This window comes from Aquila chrysaetos, chromosome 24 (genome assembly GCF_900496995.4).
Source record: "Aquila chrysaetos chrysaetos chromosome 24, bAquChr1.4, whole genome shotgun sequence".
In the NCBI taxonomy this organism is placed as follows: domain Eukaryota; kingdom Metazoa; phylum Chordata; class Aves; order Accipitriformes; family Accipitridae; genus Aquila; species Aquila chrysaetos.
Window position 1 is genome coordinate 2850699 of NC_044027.1, and position 19040 is coordinate 2869738.

General features: G+C 40.6%; 1 protein-coding gene across 1 annotated transcript; it reads left to right on the forward strand.

Moving 5' to 3' along the window:
• The first annotated feature begins 3029 nt into the window (after positions 1-3029).
• On the forward strand, positions 3030-18464 carry ELK4 (ETS transcription factor ELK4). Its single transcript, XM_029999857.2, is given in 7 exon segments — positions 3030-3797; positions 4537-4561; positions 4965-5180; positions 6623-7108; positions 7110-7547; positions 8764-8880; positions 10057-18464. Coding segments are annotated over 7 exon segments (1521 nt in total). The 5' UTR covers positions 3030-3657; the 3' UTR covers positions 10156-18464.
• The last annotated feature ends 576 nt before the right edge of the window (positions 18465-19040 follow it).

Consider the following 19040-nt stretch of genomic DNA (forward strand, 5'->3'; position numbering starts at 1 on the left):
GTGTAACGTCTGTGTGACATCCTTTGTTTCCTTTGCACCATCCTTTGTTTCTCTGTGGGTTCTGACAAGGCTGTAGACCTGACAGCTTTATTCGGTCCATCTGCAGAAGTCATTAGGCTGCAGCAGATGCTTATAAGAGGCTGTTAGAACAAATTGAGGTGAAAGATTACTTGAGCTGTTCTTGGTGTTGAGTCAAAGCGCAGGAAATCTGCCAGAAGACCTTGGAGGATGGGGGTTAGGGCAGGACCCCCCACTGCCCAGGTCCTGCCTCTGCTACCTTCTCAGGGCCTGGCTGGCTGCTGCTTTGCTGGGGCATAGAGAGGTCTCCCTCTCCTTTTTGCGCGCGAAGGGATGAACACCCGAGTGTGTTTTGCAACAGTAAGTATAGCTGCTGGCCACAGGAGAGATTACCGTATGCCACTTCCTAAACTGTTCCTCCTGTCTGCTGTGCCACCCTGTGATTGCGCACTCTCCTTCCACAGAAGATGCAAAGCCTTGAGGCTCTGTGATCAAATGGATTGCGTGGAGCACGTTGTGGCGCAGGTGCATGAGGAGAAGTCACCGGAAAAGATGCTTATCTCCTGTCCTGGCTTTTTTTGTAAACTCAAGGCTTTGTAAAGTCAAGGCCTCAAACAAAGCTACAGCAACCTCAAACGAAGCTGCAGCAGCATGAGAAAGCTCAAGTTTGCAGCGCTTGTATTTAGAGTACTGCAGCCAAATTCTGTCAGCTACTCAGTATACTTCAAGGGTCATCCGTAGGCGTCAGAGAAGATCTCAAGACAATAATTGTGCTCTATTTTAGCATACTCATTACAAAGTATAACTGCCCTCTGCCTCTAGCAACTATTTTTTCCTCGTACTCAAATGGTGCAGAAGTGGAAAGGCCGTCGTCGTAAGCAGCAGTATTTCCTCTCTGCCTAATTCCCTCATTGTCTTTTCAAATGAGACCTTTTTCTTTCTCCATGGACTCTTATAAAGAAAATAACCTTCAGCAAAAAGATGGTTTGCAGTGGTGTGCTTCTAATTATTGGTGTATTCATCTTGAAGAAAAAGCAATCAAACTGCTAGGCTTTTTATGCTGATGGGGAGCTGTGCTAGGAGATTGATGCCTTTTCATGAAAGGAGACGTACTTTTGAAAGAAGTTGAAATGCTGCTTACAAATTAGGAGAGAAGTAACATCTCACCATTGTTAGTGTAGAGTAGGAGTGGGACAGTGGGTTCCTGTCCTCATCCTGATTTCTTTAGTTTCTCCAACTAATGAGCCTGTGACATCTCTGAAGAGCGTGGGTTTTGCTGTGTGTCTGGATAAAAAGGACAAGAGGATCTTCTGAATTTCTTCCAGTGTCAGTGCAGGAGGGGGATGCTTTTGAGTACGTGGCCCTGAAAATGGCTATGGTATGGACAGGAGCCTCTCAAACAGCTGGTCCCCCCCCATGCCAGGGCAGCTGAAGGTGTTCTGTAAAATGTGGGATAGCACAAGGAGCTTGAACTGCTGCTCAGTCCCTGTGGTTGCAAGGTAGAGCCTGATGAAAGGCATCAGCTGCCTTCTGCCCCAGGTGCTGAAGAAGGAAGAACCTTTTTAACATGTTAGTGGGTTCTTCTTAAACAAAGAGAGGTGCTCATCTCGCCTATACTAGTTTTAATTTTACATCTTGTGTGATGTTTTTTTCTTCTGCTTTTTCCTGAAGAAGCAACAATTCTTTGATGTATTCTTACGCTGTAAAGCAACTTTAATAAAAAAGTTAAATGAGGTGTCTTGATTCATAATGCAGTGTTGTCTCCCGTATATGTATTATACTTTCCTAGTTACAGCTTGCTCCTGGACTCTGAAGGGGCAAGATCCACCTGTGATCCTGTTGCTTTGACCAGTTTGGAGGGTTATTTTCTGGTCTTCTCTTTGTCTGTATATAATCTTCAGAAAAACTCTATATTCCCAGTTCCATTGAGGTATCTCTCCGTTGTTTCCTGTAGATGCATGCAATAAGTGTTTAATAAAGAGGGATATTCATCCTCTCATATGCAATATAACCTATCCATTAACAATTCCAAAGCGCTCTCTGTTCCTGTTCTATAACAGGCAAGGAGTAAGTAAAACTTCTCTACCCTGTTGTTAATGTGTCTAACGTAAGACTTTTTAAAGCAGAGGGTGCTGAGGATATGCAATGTATCCTCCACACGATGGACGGAATCATGACAACCCTAAAGCCTGTAAATGCCGGAAACATCAGTAGTAACTTGATCAATCTAACGTTCCAGCACAGACTGTAACTCTGCCCCTGGGAGAAGGATCCTTCCAGCTGAAAAGCTGCAGTATTTGGGATTTAGGCAGCATGAACTTTTTTTGTGTTTTGGTAAATGTTCCTCAGAACAACATAGCTCATCACTGGGAAAGGTGGTTTGTTTTTGTTTTGTTTTTTTTTAAAAATCTTGTGTCTTCCATCATTTCGGTCACTCCATGAGTACTCTGTATTGCTGAACTTCGTACTGTCAGAGTGCTGGTCTGTCAGCATTGTGTGTCTCCAATTCGATTCAAAACCAGCTATGACCTAGGCAATAATGCTTGACTGCGGTAGAGGTTGGTGAGCTTTGAGATAATGGCAAGGTACTTCTTACTAAAGGGAAGCAGCCCAATGAAATAATAGCATTTAAATTTTGCAATGAAACCTGCATGGGTTTTTAGGAGGAGAAGAAAAAGCTGTTGCCGCTCTGAAATTCTGCTGCTAATCTAATTTCTACGTGATTGCCTCCCGTTGCATCAGTCAGCGCTATTTGGTGCAGTGCTGCTTATGGGTTTTGAAAGTGCTGTAGATAAATGTAGCGTGGGAATAATCACTCAACTTCATTTTTCCTGCTCTTTCTCTGTTAACAGATATCACTAGTATTGACAGCTCTGCAGAATGGTAGAATCAAGTCCTTATGCTACACAACACCCAATGCATGTGCATCACCCTGACAGGATAATGAGGCTCTGCTTGTGATGCTCTGCAGCGTGCACGTCCTCTGCGTTGCCAGTAGGCAGATATGAAATGCTATCGGCAAACGTGAATACGGGTTGGAGGAGAAGTCCTGGAAGAGTTTTAATGTGGTTGCCTGGCCCCGAGTTCTCATACAGTTCAGCTGGCGTGCCATGGTGCAGTGTGGGAAGAGTCTCAAAGCACAGTGTTCAGCAGCTGATATTTTCTTAGAGTACCGAGCAATTAATTTGGGCAAGCATGGAGTTGTATGCATATGGTAATTAGCAAGGAAAGCACCTTAGGCCAGCATAACAAGGTGGTGTGGGTGTCCTTCATTTTGAGATTGTTCCTTGTAATTGCAGCAATTTAACTGACTTGATCAATGTAACATCCCTGTGTAGTCGTGTAAGCGTGCCATTAGGCAGGTATTCTTAAAAATAGGTTAAATGCAATGGGCTGTGCCCAAAAAAGTACCTGCCCTGGGGCACCTTATTTAAATAAGAATGTGTAGTCCTGTGTAAACTGTCAGCAGTAATCCTTTTATAGGGCTGACTAAATTCTGAAGCTCTGACATGTGGACTGTTCTCTTCCTTATATAGGGCTGGATAAGTGCTGGGCAGTAACGAGATTGGAATAAAAGGCTTTGGTAACAAAGATGAACTGGCAGTCCCGACTGAATCTTAAACTTATCCCTGCGTATACATGGACTTCAAACGATGTGGGTGTGGGTCCTGCTTGCTGAAGTTGGACTTGATGACTCTGTTTTGGAGCTTCTGCTTATGGATAGCATTTGGTTGCTTGGGCTGCAGATTCACCCAGATGGAAACCCCTGTACTCTTTAGGTTTGCTTTATTGAGGTTTGACTGTGTGTGCGTGTGTGTGTGGGGGAAATCTAGCAGTTACGCATATCGAAACATTTTTAGTATAATTCATCGTGATGGTTCTTATTCCAGAGTTGCTGGGTTTGTTTTTATTTCACTGGAAGAAGTTTAAGCTGCATTAATAGAAGCCGTTCTGTTGTGGAATAAGATAATCCATATGGGATACTGAATGAATATAATTTTATCTGGTTTAATTCACAGTGTATCTTATACTTCCTTTGTGCAGACAGGATTATTAGTGTTCTGCTTAAAAATATCTGTGGAAGCACTGTTTTGTGTAGTCAGATATGGTCAAGGAAAAACGTCATCTCTACTGCCTTGTCTGTCCTTAATGAATTTACACATTGACAGCTTCAGTGCAAGAAAACAATGCTGGAAGTGCATGAATCAACTGACAGATACTAGTCCTAGAAAGTCTCAGCCTAAATGACTGATGTAGGTAAGACATGGCAGGAATCAAGAGGAAAGCAAAGGTAGCATTTGGAATCATTTTATTGACTTTCATGTTTACTCTCTTAGAAAAGACAGGGATGATATCTGGCAAATAAAGGAGACATGAAAGATAGGAGATTGTGCATTGATTGAGAGGGCTGCTTACAAAGAGGCAGTAGAAATGTGAACTGAAGGAAGATTGAGTTGTTCTGCACTGGCATCTTCTCGTAGCTTAAGCATTTACTTGATCTGCTCTGTTTTCTTAAAGATACCGAGGTTGGAGGTGGGTGCAGGTAAGGAAGGGAGGAGGCGAGTGGGTGGTTTGATTTTTACCTGGGTGCACCTGAGCTGTTTCTCATAAAGCAGCACAAGTCAGAGTGGGTGAACATGGAACAACTTAGAAAATTTTTTTTTTTTGGAGTGTGACTCATTGCAACTTACCCAAAGTGACCTGATTTAGTTAAATGAGTCTAAATATAACCCATGTGAAAAGTACTGACATGTGGGAGGAGACGGCAGCAGTTGGCTCTCAGCCTCTCTGTTCTGCAGGGAACATATTTCACGACTGGTGACTAATAATTTTTACTCTTGCTAGCTTTGGAAATAACACCTCTGCTCCATTACCCCCTTCTAGGGAGATGAAGAAAATGCGCTGTTCCTAATCTGTTGCCTCTTATCTGCCTTTCTGAATTTCAGCTTACTGCTATGGACAGTGCTATCACCCTGTGGCAGTTCCTCCTCCAACTCCTCCAAGAGCCTCAGAACAAGAATATCATCTGTTGGACCTCCAACGACGGGGAGTTCAAACTGCTGCAGGCAGAGGAGGTGGCCAGACTCTGGGGAATCCGCAAGAACAAGCCCAGTATGAACTATGATAAACTCAGCCGTGCTCTCAGATACTATTATGTGAAGGTAACAAAGTCCGTAAATCCACCTCAAATCCTTATCCATCTTACCAGCTCCTGCCTAATGAGCTTTGTTTCCTTTTTCATTCTCTTCAAGGGGATAGGTGTCACTTCTGTCTCCCAGACTTAAGCAAGGTGTACTAGTTGATGTTTAGAGGGTTTTTTTCTTTTGTTTGTCATTGTGCTGCATTTCCTCGCCAGTGGTTACTTTATAAGGTTCTAGCTAGCTTTGTGCAAAATGTTACCTTCTTTGATTTATGTCCCTGCTAATACGAATCTGTCTTTGAACACTAATCACCTTTCCAAAAATATGTGCCCTTGTAAGGGTTAAAATCCTCAACACTCTTTAACACTCAACACTGTTTAAGCAACAGAATGATTATAATGATTGAGATGGTGAATATTGCACCACCTTGAGATCTTTTCTGCAATTGTCTCTATGAAGGGGCTATCAAAATAAGGATTTTCAGTGAAGCAGCCCAAAGTATTTTTCTTTTTCTCCATGTATGCAGAATTGCACCTCTGATGTGGTCAGTGAGTTTAGTCCAGCAGAGTAAGATGCTACTCTTGTTTAGCTAATGCCTTCTAATAACTTGTGAGAGCCTTTCATTAGTGCACAGGTAGTGTCCAAAAAGCTGAACTAGAACCACAGTGTGGGAGTCTTACCTTCATTTTAATCCGCCGTATATCCCACAACTGCTTATTGTGTGGGTGTACAAGATAAAAAATAAAACACAGTTTCTGAGGAACCTGTCAGTTTGTAGCAGGTGGTATGTTGCTTGGAGTTTATTATTGGGTAGCACAAATCTGACTTCAAATTGAGAGGTCTCAGTAATAATAATTGTACGATAAATAAGAATCTTCTTGGGTCCAAACTGTGTGTGGCATTTCACTTAGGAGCAAAACAGGTTCGACATACGCTATTTTGTGGTATTGAAGTAGCTGATTAGCCTACATTCTGCTGACTAGTTCAGCTACTTATTTTCTTTTATTATCATCTTATTAAGAATAAAGGTGGTTTGATTTGAAGTATTAGCTCTCAATTCTGCTAAACCTGTAAGCTTTAATTCTGCAGGTTCTCCTGTTAGATTATACTTACTGTACCCAGGTCAGTAATCTTTTATGGGTGTAATGGGTATTTTTTTGTTTCTTAGCAGATCTTTTAAAATCTGTTAAACAGCATTGCTTGGCAATTTTTAAGGCTGTTGTTAGTATATGTAACGTCAGGTTAAGCTCACCTGTTTTAGTGTTTTGTTTGCAAGCTCTGGAAATGATACTTCAGGAGCATAACTGAATTGCAAGAATGCAGTGTATTTTTAAAAAAGAAAAAAGAAACAATTGATGAAAGATTACAGACGATCTAATTCCTTAGTCTATTTTAGGCAGTGTTTGTAGGAAGAAAATTAATCTGAAGAAGGTCTAAATATATATATATCTTCTTACCCACAGAATATCATTAAAAAAGTGAACGGTAAGAAGTTTGTGTACAAGTTTGTTTCTTATCCGGAGATTTTAAATATGGATCCACTTGTTGTGGGCCGTATAGAAGGAGACCCTGAAATGACTGGTTTTGCGGAAGTTAGCAGTGCTCCGAAGGATGTGGAAAACTGTGGGAAGGAGAAGTCTCAGTCATGTGCTAAATCCTCCAGCCGCAATGACTATATCCACTCAGGCTTGTACTCCTCTTTTACTCTGAACTCCCTGAACTCTTCCAGCGTAAAACTCTTCAGGTCCATCAAGATTGAGAATCCAGCTGAGAAACTGACAGAGAAGAAACCTGCTCAGGATCCAACACCCTCTGTCATCAAGTTTGTAACCATGCCCTCCAAAAAGCCTTCTTCTGTCCCCCTGGTCTCTACCACTTCAGTGGTCTCTGCCACTTCCACGGCTTCTGCCACTTCAACCGCATCCTCTCTTCCCATGGGATCGGAAGAAAACTCTCCAGACCTTGGAGACGCTTGTTCTACCCAAGTTAACTGTCCCTGAAGCTCCAGCACCTTTGCCAAACTTAACCACCAGCTTCACCCCAACTCCACCCATATCCTCAGTTTCTCCCACTCTGCAAGTTCCTTCCACACCCCCGTCGCCGCCCCTGAGCTCTAATCCTGACCTGGACATTGACACGGACATAGAGTCCGTGGCTTCTCAGCAGCTGGAGCAGGCTCAGAGCCTTCAGCATCAATCCCCAGAGCCCAAAGAGCAGGATTCATCTGTGCTGGAGAAGGAATTTGCCAATCACCTCTCCAGATCGAAAAAACCCAAAGGGCTGGAGTTGGCTCCTACTCTCGTCATTACAGGCAGCGATCCAAGTCCACTGGGGATTCTGAGTCCTTCTCTCCCAACTGCTTCTCTTACTCCAGCACTTTTCTCTCAGGTAACCTAATTCTCTTCCTGGTTTTCTGGGTTTTTTTGGTTTGGTTTTTTTGGGTGTGGTTTTTTTTTTTTTTTAGTAATAATAGTGGTTATGTTATATTTTAAAACAGTAAGGGAAGGCAAGTGGAAAATGAATAGTCAGTAGATCATATTTGGAGTTCTGAAACTCAGAATGTCACTCCCATTTTTCTTATAAAACAGAAACTTTATTCATAATCGGTATTACTTCCACCCCAAAGTGTGCCCAAGTGGTATGTCAGCTGTACACGTCTGTACAGTGTTAGCATGTGGAGGCAAAACGCAAGCCAGCACCAGCAGGATCCTTTGTAAATCTTGCCAGGGTGATATTGAATTATTTCAAAACCCCTAAACCCTGCCCTTATCCTTCAGGCTGATTCTGAAAATGCTTTAAAAATAGAGAACTACGGAGGTGTCTGTTTAGCAGCTTGCTTTTGCTTGATTTAGTAGCCGTTACTTAAGACCAGAGTATTGTGACTTAACAGGAATAAGAACGGCTGCTTAATTTGGTGGTTATCTTTGTGTGGGAAAGGAAAGCTTTTATGCCGCATGGAAAATTTGGAAGAGAACTGATTCCAACTAGGGTGTTAAATTGTTCTGTACATATTTAATCTCTTTGCTTTAATAAATTGGAGTTAGAGTGAAACTGTAGGGAAGCTGATTGAAAACTGAAGTGGCTGAAGACAGGGGAAAAAAAATCAAGTGGAGTTGCTCTTTTGGCACCCTTCGAAGTGTTTGGCTGGTGAACCTGGAACATCCAGAATATTCAGAAGCTGGATGTAAATGTCTTTTATCGTGGCTTACGTTGTCGGTGTCACCCAGACCACGCGTGTGCCCACTGTCTGCTCTTTTTAAATCGATGGACTGAGTTTTCCAAAGTCACTTGCAGGTGCTGTACGCTGAACTGCAGGAGGAGCCGATTTGCTGTAGGTTACAGCGGGATTTGGCAGCTGTTGGGAGCAGAGGGCCAATTGCTCAGCAAGGGGCGGGAGAGCCGGATGACTGCTGCTGCTGTTGTGGGGTTTGAAGGGAGGAGGAGGAGGTGGGAGAAGGCGGAAGGAGGGAATGGGAGTTCCTGAAATTTGGACCCAGCCCTCCGCAGCTGTAGGAGCTGAGATTCTTGCGGTTGGATTTACATGCGCTGTGTGTTACTCACAGCGCAGGTTTCACACAGCTGACTATCTTCATGTGTTTTGCAGACACCCATCTTGCTGACCCCGAGTCCCTTGCTCTCCAGTATTCACTTCTGGAGTACGCTAAGCCCAGTTGCTCCTCTCAGTCCTGCAAGGTTGCAAGGTGCTAATACACTCTTTCAGGTAAGTTCCAGCAAGTTTAGCCAATCTCTCTGTGCTTTTCAGTACCTTCCTCAGTAGACCTGCAGGAATCAGTTAGCCCAAATATCTGAATTAGAAACAAAATAGCGATCTTTCTGTTTTCTATCCCCTGTGTTAGCTTTTGAGAGCCTTTAATTTTAGTGTTTACCCAGTTTTATTGAAGTCTATTGTAAATGTTGGTGTTTCACAAATGTTTTAAATTAGTAGCAGTCTGTGCTGTAGTTAGAGAGAGATTGAGGGGTGGGGGTTAGGTTTGTCCTTCCTGTAAAATTTGTCTCCCTGTAACTTTACTGGTTGAGATTTTCCTGGAAATAGAATTTTGCTACTGTATTGGTTGTTTTAATTGATTGTTAACAGTCTCTTCTGTTGAAAGACAGGAAGTAAATCTCACCACTAGTAAAAAGGAAGATTGTGTGTGTGATCTCTGTGGCGATATGTAGCACAGTTCTTTAAGATCTTTATGTTCTGCTGTCTTCTGTTGTTTGGAAATTCTCAGCTTCACAGTTTTTAATAAATATTTTTGTTTAATACATAAGAAAAAAGTCCCCTATATTTAAAATAAAAATCCTTTAGTTATAATTACTCATGCTCTTCCTTCACCTTCCACTTTGGAATTGGAATAACCACATCTGTTGCCTGAGTCTGCTTAGGCAAAGGGTAAAATTTAACTAGTTGTCTTTTGGGTTCATATCTGTCATCTCCATGGAGATGAAGGAAGTAGCTTATATGTACCGTGAGGATAGGGAATAAACAAGTAGTTCTGAAAATGCACTGGACATTTTTCTCTATAAATAGCTGATAATTAACTGAGGAACAATTTAGACCACGGTTTCCCAACAACCTGTATTAAAGTCACTTACTAGTTCAGGACATAGGCAGTGCTCAGCGCAGAGGTTACAGACTGGGTCCTCCTGGTGACGCTGGTTATAATAGCTGGATTGCTGCAGTCTGCAATGCAGTGGCATTTAAAAAGTAAATTACTTGGGAGAAGCCAAGGATATTCTTTGAGAGTTTGGGGTTTTTTTTCTTTATTGTGTTTTGGGGTTTTTTTGTGTTTTGTTTTTGTTTTTTTCCTGGGAGAGCTTCTACACGCACAGATATGAGAGGACCAGTAAATTAAACTGGCCTTTCCCTAATCGTTTTTGTTTTGTCTCTTAGTTTCCATCAGTGCTGAACAGTCATGGCCCATTTACTCTGTCTGGACTGGATGGACCCTCTACCCCTGGCCCATTTTCCCCTGATCTACAGAAGACATAGCACATGAACTCAAGGAAAGGACATATTGGCAAGCAAGGGAAAGATATGACACTTATATTTAACCATGTTTTTTAAATGAGCAATTTATAATTCCACAGAGATAATCAACAATCATAGTTTTTGCCATTCCCAAATAAAATGCCTTTTTTGCAAAATTCCCTTTTTTGAAGACCCAGGTTGGGAATGTATATGCAAACGCCTTAATAGGAGCTGAAGCTCCAGTCTCTTCTCTTCCCTCCTTGGTTTGGAAGACTTCACTATGGTTAAAGGGAGTTTCGGTTGGTGTTGCAGTAACTGAGTCTGCACTGATTGCAGTAAAACGGTATCAGAGAAGTCTTTTCTCTGTGACTCTTGGAAAAACCCTCTGTTCTTCTGCTTCCTGTGCTTGGCAAGAAGAAATCTAATCATGATCGAAGCTGGCATTCCAGGAAATGCTTGGGAAAGGGGTGTGTGCACTCAGCTTTGCCTTGGGGCCTGATAACTTCGGCAGCAACAAAACAGCCCGCGTCTTTTCTGCTGTAAAAACATCTTGTCTTTTTGCAGGGAGAAATTTTCAAGGAATATTCAACGATTGTGTTACTGAGATACGGACAATTTTTGAATGGCATTGTATGCCGACAGTCCAGCCCCTCGGAGAAGTGGTCTGGCTAGCTTCTGGATGCTTCCCTGCCCTCCCTTCGGTGAGGAGGCAAGGTGGAGACGAATGAGTGGTGGGATTAGTTCCTTTCAGTTCTCAGAAAGTTTTAATGCTGAAGTCCAAACATTTCTTGTGCCAGAGACCTGTTACAAAGCCTGTAATCTCACTGCTGGAAGATTAGCAGGGTGGTGGATTTTACATGCGGTTTTGAGGGTGTGTATTTGGTGAGGTTGCTGCCTGATGCTAGAGTTTCAGACCCAAACAGTGGGTGAGAACACTAACGTGTGAGCATTAACGTTACTGCTCTTTTCCCACAGTTGAAGTGGAGAAGCTCCTCTTCTACCAGCTCTTATCTCAAGTTTTGCATTAGATCTATTGCTTTTTTTATTTGAGGAAGCACTCGGACCCAAAATAAATTAGGCTCCGTGTGTACAGCTAGCTGAGAGGGGTACCACGGCGTAGCAACCTTACTGTAAATTTGCGCTTGCATTCCGTTTCTTTGTAGCCGTGTGTGTGGATTAATGCAAGAGTAGTTTCCAGAGCCATTTGAAACACGGATGAAATGAAACTTGTAGTTAGATTTTTACAGCTCAGGAGGCCTTTTAAGAGAACTGAGCGATGTAAGAAGAGAGACTCTCCTCTCACGGCCCCTCAGAGGCTGCATGTCTTGGTCTGTTGGCGCTGGGCCGTGTGCCCTTCCACTTTGGGCATCTGATGTCAGGCAGCAACTTCTATTTGCTACTGTTTACATTGAGTTGGTGACGTAAGATAATCTTCTTCATAAAATACCCACTAGAAAACAGATGGAGACCATCTCTTTCCTTTGGCATCCTCACTGGCTGTCTTCAAAGTTTTAATAAGCAGAGGAAGATTGTACCTTTACAGCAAGAGGAGCTGACAGTGTATGCTGTATATATTGCACCTGTCTTATGGATAAGTGGTGAACTCGAGCTTTCCAGAGTTTTCCCTTTGCCACTTTTGCAGACTCTGCATTCACTTTAAAGCGTATGACAATACCCAAGACTTAATTTACTGCAGTGACGTTATCTTTCTAGACTCTAGCATTGAAATATCTAAACTGCTTAGTATGTTCCTGACATGACACCCAAGACAGGTGGGTGTAATGGAGTTGCTTTTTGGGTATTGTTCATCCAGAAAGTCCCCTGCCTGGTGGGAGAAAAGGGTATGCCTTCTTCAGGTGGAGATAGCAGGGAGTGAGCTCATGTAGTGAACTGTCTTCCTGTTCAGTTACGTCAGAGGCATAATACTGCTTCGCATTTTAGACATCAGCAAATCCAGGATAAAGTTCCTGTGCCAGCGGCTCTTAAAATGACAATGTGCAATATTGACCTTTTTTTTTCTTTTTTTTTTTTTTTTTTTTTTTTGTTTAAATGCAGAAAGAAAACTGCAGTTCATAATTAAGAGCAGGCATCTGGAATTTTCTGGTTTGCATGATGGCTTATGAGTCTGCTTTAGCAAATATATATAGCTATATATAAATAGCAGCACTTTTAATGGTTGTTTTAGGTTGGCCAATTTTATGCCCACCAAGTGTGTGGACTTGAGAGCAACATTGCAGACTAGGATTAGAGTTTAAAAATAATTAATGAGCACTAAAGACTTGCAATTTAATTGCTTCCCTTTCCTTGTCCCCTATGGAGAAAAGCCAAGTTTATTTGTTTAAAAGTTGTGTATGTGCACACATGCACTTAATTATTTGTAAACTTTTATCACTTTCAGCATAGGTATGCAAGAAAACCAAATGCTAACATAGCTTGTCAGTTGTGCTTGGCCTGGTTTCATGCTCTTCTCCAAGTAGCTTCATAAGATTGCACTGCCATAGCTGGTTGATGAGATACACATTTACCTTTGGGAATACCTTCTTCAGAGAAAGTTAATGTGAAAATGCAGCCTGTATGTGTTGGTTTCAATCTGGTAATATCCAACTTCCTGACAGATAGCACTGAGGAGATGATTGCTTTTGCTTCTTAAGCACCTGCCTAGGAAAATAAAAGTCCTGTATAGGATTATAATCTCAGGAGGCAGTTGGGAAAGCAAGTTGAAAGGGGAGGGGAGGGGGGAGAGAAGTGGCTTGCTCGCCTTTTCTCCATTACAACTTTCAGGTCACTTAAGGTAATATTATCTTGTATATATGCTGCCTCATTAAACACACATTTACTAACAAGTATATAACTGCCAGCTTTTTTGGATCACATTCCTGACAGAGCCCAGTGTCGCTGTGACTTCTTGGAGCTTGGTTATGTGAATTGCTGGTACTCTACTAGCTCACTTCAGGAGCAGTTTGCAGCTCGTTGCAACTTGTTTTTAATGTAGTGTAGGGAAGGTGGGGGTTAATATAGGCTCTCTTTTAATTATCATGGTAGCAGTCTGTAATATGGGTATAGTACCGTGTTGGTTTAAAAAAAAATAATAATGCAGCATTACAGAAATATTTTATTACAATTTGTGTTGCTGAAGTAGCCATGGTATTGTTGAATGCTTGATAATATTTGCATCGGTTAATTCATAGATGGTGGTAGAATTAGACTGGATGAGCATGGAAGCTGAACATCTGTCTTGCTTCTGGAAATCTCTTTTACGTGTCGCTGCTGCTGTATAATAGTACTGCAGAGTTAGAAAGCTTGCACTGCTGTTGCTATGTGTGCTATGTCTGGCTTTTTTTTGAGATCCTGAACTGTCAGGATGCCACTAGCAACACGTGCTGCTAGCAGAAACAATCCGTGGAAAGCAGAAATGTGTTAATACCCTACAGTTATAGAACCATATTTGTTCTGTCTTACCTGTTTTCAGAGAATGTGATCCTAGTAATGAGGGTGATGGAGGAAAGTTGTTTTAGTTTTTTTCTTAACAGCAGCTTAAGTCTAGGTCCTTGTTTCAGAAATCGGTTTTCAGCAGTGATGGCTGAATGTAATTCCTATGCACTGTCTTTGGCACATTCAAGTTGCATTTTGCAATAGGTCAGGAAGTAATAAAATTCCTTGAATTTGAGAATTCATTGTTTTAACTTAGAGCATTCTAAGACTTCAGTATCCGTATACTTTGGTATAATGGAGCATGCATTATAATATGAAAGGCTTTGGCTGTTCAGTGGTTTGTTTGGAATAATTTCTCCCTCTGATATGTTTTCAAACCTCAGATATCTAGCAAACAGATTCTTCTTTTTTATAGTGTTCATTTTAACCACAGTGAAGGCTGCTTATGTGCATATCTTCCTTTACACAGCTTTTTCAAAATGCAGTGAGATGCATTAATGTCAAATTCCCTCATGACTTCAACTTCCATGCGAGAACTTCTGCAGCTTGAGATTGGGGTGAAAGAGCTAGCCTAGTGCATTGATGCAGTTTCTCAGGTGAGCACAGGTGTGGAGTTCTGATCCATTTCTGTAGCATTTTTCTAGTGCTGAGGTCAGAACCTATAGTTCTGACAGTCTGTTGGCTACCCATGGTTTATTCATGTATCTCTTAGTTACCTTTTGCTACTGTTTTATAGCATTTTTGTATGTACTCATGTTTTACTATACAATTTAACCTCTTCCATTTTTAATGCATATTTGTTTACAAGACACATCTCAGTGTTGTATCAAGAGGCTATCTTGGTATTGTCCGATATGAAAATAAACTACATCAGTAGTTAAGGAACATTGTCAAAGTTGACAGGTATTTTAAAACTTGATGTTTGAGTTTTGGGTGTCCATAACAATTTTGTTCTGTTTTGTTCCTTAGTTCTCCTGTGTAAAGAAATACACGTACCTTCTGGCCTCTGAGGTCATGGGTATGGATAGTTTATTTTGTCTTAATAATCACGGAGCATGGTATTGCAAACAAACAGCCCGAGCCCCACAGGATCTTACACTCGGCAGATAAGTTGAAAATCCATTAGAATTGCAATTATGTTGCTTAGAAGCTATTTGGGATGTTTTAATGAGGTATAGTATGTCTTGCCTAAACAGGAATTTTTATGGTTTGATTTGAATTTAATTAAACAGTAATTGGCAATGGCTGCTGTTTAGTCTGAACAGTATTAGCAAATCTGCTTAATGTGGAAGCCTTTGGCTATTGTAATCAAGTTGAGTGGTGGTTAATGTGTGACATGCTAAAGTTGATCTGCTGAAATCGGAGGCTGTCAGATGAAGATTAAAAGATAAAATGCAGTGACAGTTGTTTCACACAGTCCTTCAGGGCCATTACTGCAAAAGGCTTTGTCTTGGATCGACATCTATGGTCACAGCATTCCGCTTCGTTTGAGCGAGTAGTATTGAGTGTGTAGGAGCCCTTCCTAAAAGCCAATTCTGGACAGAGAAGAATTTTTGAAAGTAGAACCAAATCTTTTCTCCATAGCCTGCTTTTAGTCATAAGGATACAATATAGGAGCTACAGAGTCGTAGTAATGGCAGTGCTGTTGTACTTCTGCAATCTGTGTTTATCATCAACAGACCTTGTATTGAAATTTCCTGACTGTCTTGGTGCCATCTAAAGCAGAAAGATTAAGCTTTGGTTTTGGGTGTCTAGTGGATCTTGAACTGAGGAATATTATTCTTGCCTTTGTACAAAGAACAAACAAAAATAAGGGGGAATATGTCTACTGCAGAACGTTGGTTCTTTCTGGAGGATGCAGCTTTGCTGACCGTAACCATGCTTTGCAAAAAAAAAAAAAAAAAAAAAAGTGACCTGCAAGGTAAGAAAGCTGGGCAGGGCCCAATGTTTCTTCTTTAATGTGTATGCTAATGTATTTCCCTTTCAGGATAGCAAGATGTCTGCTTTGTATAAATTATTCTACAAAGAAAAAAAGTAAAACTGACTAGAATTTATTTTTGTTTACCCCCTCCCAAAGAATGTAGTAGAAGACTTTGACTGTGGAGCTGTTCCAGACATCTGATAAAAAGCATACTTTGAGAACTGAAAACTTGTTTTTAGATGCATCGTTTAACTGAGACTGGAATAGCTTTCTTCATGTGAACATACGTGTGTACACATGCTCACTGCCTGAGAGGACGTGTGTTCATTATGTATTCTGGCTTCCAGATCTGCGTAAATAACGCTTACCTTGTACACTCAAAGCAAATACTGCACTGTGCAGTTGCCACTTTTAAATGTTTTGCACATGCTGGTGAGGTTTTTTGGTTTGGGTGTTTTGTTGTTTTTGTTTTTTTTTTAGTACTCAAATCAATTATACCACAGTGTGGACTAATTAGTTGCCAAAGGTTATTTTTAAATGCATCTTTGACATTGTTGTATGCCACATCTTCTAAAAAAAGTGTCTTAAATGTGTCTTTGAATAGTTTTATGTTCATGGAACAAAAGTTTGGACTTCTTTTTTTACTTAAAACACTTGCTTCTCTGTTGAGACCATGCGTTGCAGAAGGTTTTCATCTCAAAGTAGGGTTTTTGGCAGGGGGCGTAACAGGAAAATTATGAACCTTCGGAAAACAGGGGTCTTTTAATGGAGACACTGAATGAACTGTAAGCAGCGCAGTAAGGAGAGGGGAGGAGAGGTTGGAAGGCATTGTGTTCGGAGCCCATTTCAGTCCTTGAGCAGTACATGCAGCAGTGCTGTACTAATAACTGGAAGCTGTTTTGGTTTTTTTTTGTTGTTGCTGTTTGTTTGGGGTTATTTTTTTCTTCTGTTTTTTTTTGAACACAGGAAGGCTTTGAGGATGGCCTCTGCATGGTTCCTAGTGTGTGCTGTGTGCTGGGGGGGTTACAATACCTGGGTTTGCTCTAGGCTCCTTGAGATGTGTTGTGTTTTTTTTGGCTAGCATGTCTTAAATCTTCAGGCTTTGAAACTGCTTTATAGAATTGTGTTGACTTTTTGTTCTGCTGTTGTTCAGTTGCACAGAGTTTTATATATATGATGTACTAGTTTTAACGTTAATTCTCTGTGAACAGGGTTGAGATTATTCATTGTAGTTTTAAAAAAAAAAAAAAGTTGTATTCTAAATCTCCCTTTTAAAATCTTGTTTGTATTCTGTTGCAGTGTTACCAGATGGCCTTATGTACGTCACAGTGTTTTGTGATAAGTACAGTAGCACATTTAATGCTTATCTTCCCCCCCCCCCCTCTGTTTTTATAGCCGAGAAGTATATTCTTAATGGTAGAGATGAATAAATGGGAAAATTCTAGCAACATGTATGGTAAGGATAGTGGTTGTCTCCTCTGATGTGTATTAGGACAGCTGGAATTAATCTGGGACTGAAATGACTCTGAATAGGGATCGTTAACCAGCGTGAGACTTTGTCTTGGGAATTCTGAGAATCTTTGAGCCAGCTGATGGCAGATGTGAATCACATGCCAGAAGCTTGTAAATCAGAGTAGATCTGTTGGCATCACTGCAACTGGTCTAACTTACACTGGCTGAGAATCTGGTCTTTGTCTATGGCTCAGACAGAGTCAGGGGAGGGAAGTTTAAGTTAAATTTTAGAGAACTTAAGCAACCTTATCAGCTGTGGTAATGTGTGACAGTTGTTCTGTTTATTTTTAAAGTGCACATCTGTTTTGGAAAGTGACTTTCTGATGCCTTTAGTGTTTATTCCTCAATTGAAATTTTAGGTTAAGCTGGGTTCTTTGCAAATTGGCAAGATGATGTCTGCAGTATTTTTTTATACTACAGCAGCTCTGACATCTCTGCTTGGGGCAGACTGAGCAGACATTCATGTCGGTTAACTTACTCTTTAACTCGAATGGATTCTGTTTTACTTTCCTCTAATTGTAGTAGAACCATCAGTGGTAAAAATTACATTGAAAGCAGCAGAGACAGCATTTTCAATTACTCTTTCCAGAACAGAATTGCATTTTTTTAATGTATATATATATAGTACCAAGTCAAGAGACAAAGCAAGTTATGTTATAGTGAGTGTCTTAACTTCCTACACTGGAGACTTTTTCTAGACACGGTCTTTTAGAGACAACTGTAATCTTACACCGCTTTGGTGCTCTCGTTACAGTTGGGTAAACTTGCCTGGGAGAGAATAGCTTCTCAGTCTAACTTTTTTTGAAAATAATACCTTATAATAAGAGTATCTTAATGCCATTGTGTTTTAAAAAAATAAATGCCGGTATGTAATGCAAGTACATAAATAGCCAAAGTTTTCAGTAATTGTTCAGTGTTACTAAATTTGCTTTTATTTAACCTTCCAAGATAACATATTAGGAAGACCTTCAGCGTGTTGATACAATATTGGAAAAAAGTCTGATCAACTTGATTATAGCAGATATGCAGTTATTTGAACACATTTCAGGTTTGAATATAATTTGGAGGCAAAGTTCTAAGATGCAAAACTTACTTTGGAGGAAGTGCACTGTAATGACACTTCAAAGTAACAAATGCTGCTTTTAGAGTGGCATATTGGCAGTTGTTATTCAAACATAATGAAGGTCTTTCCTGAGAAATCAGGTGACTTTTCTATTGCTTCAATTTTTGTGCAAAAAAAAAAAAAAAAAAAATCAATGTATTGCAATCTTTTTTAAAAATGGGGTGGGAATAGTTAAAGAAAACTATTTTATGTAAGAACTGACAGAGGGATTTGCTTTGTATAATGCAAGCTGGCTTTAAAAAAGCATTGTAGCAAATTATTCAAGTCAATCATATGTTAATAGTTATGTGCAACCAGACATGCAAAACAATTGTATTTTTTTAAATAAATATTTTTAACAAAGTTTCTGATCTTTTGACTGTTTTTTTTCAGTAGAGGAAATTGAAAGTTACAGCTGCAGGGCAGCTTGCTCTGTGATAATGAGGGAGTTCATCAGACCTTGAGCTAACCTGTCTGTTCGCAGCAGCACAGGCTCTCTCCCATCTTGCTGGAACGCAGAGAGAGACGGAGTTGCTGTTGCTAGCTTTGTAGTGCTGCACAGTCTTTTTGCCAAATCAGGTACTATTCTCTTCTGGTGAATGTTTCCTTTGGTGAGTAGCTCCATTCTGTAAATAGTGCTGATAGTGAAGTGGAGATTTGAATTGTCAAATACGCTTCTAACAAAAGAAATGTTATTCTGGCAGTAGCATTTAGCTACATGTTATCATTCTACAAGGACATAAGATACTTTTTTTTTTTTTAATAGCTGACAGTCCCTGGTGTGATATATGTGTAATCTGAGTAGACGTCTTTCAAAATAAACTCCCTCATTGTATTATTTCATGCTCATTTCCTCTGTACAGGGATGGAGAGAATGCTGTCATAGTGGGAGGGGCTCTATTAATGACAGATTGTGTTTTTTTGCTGCAAATGGGTTTT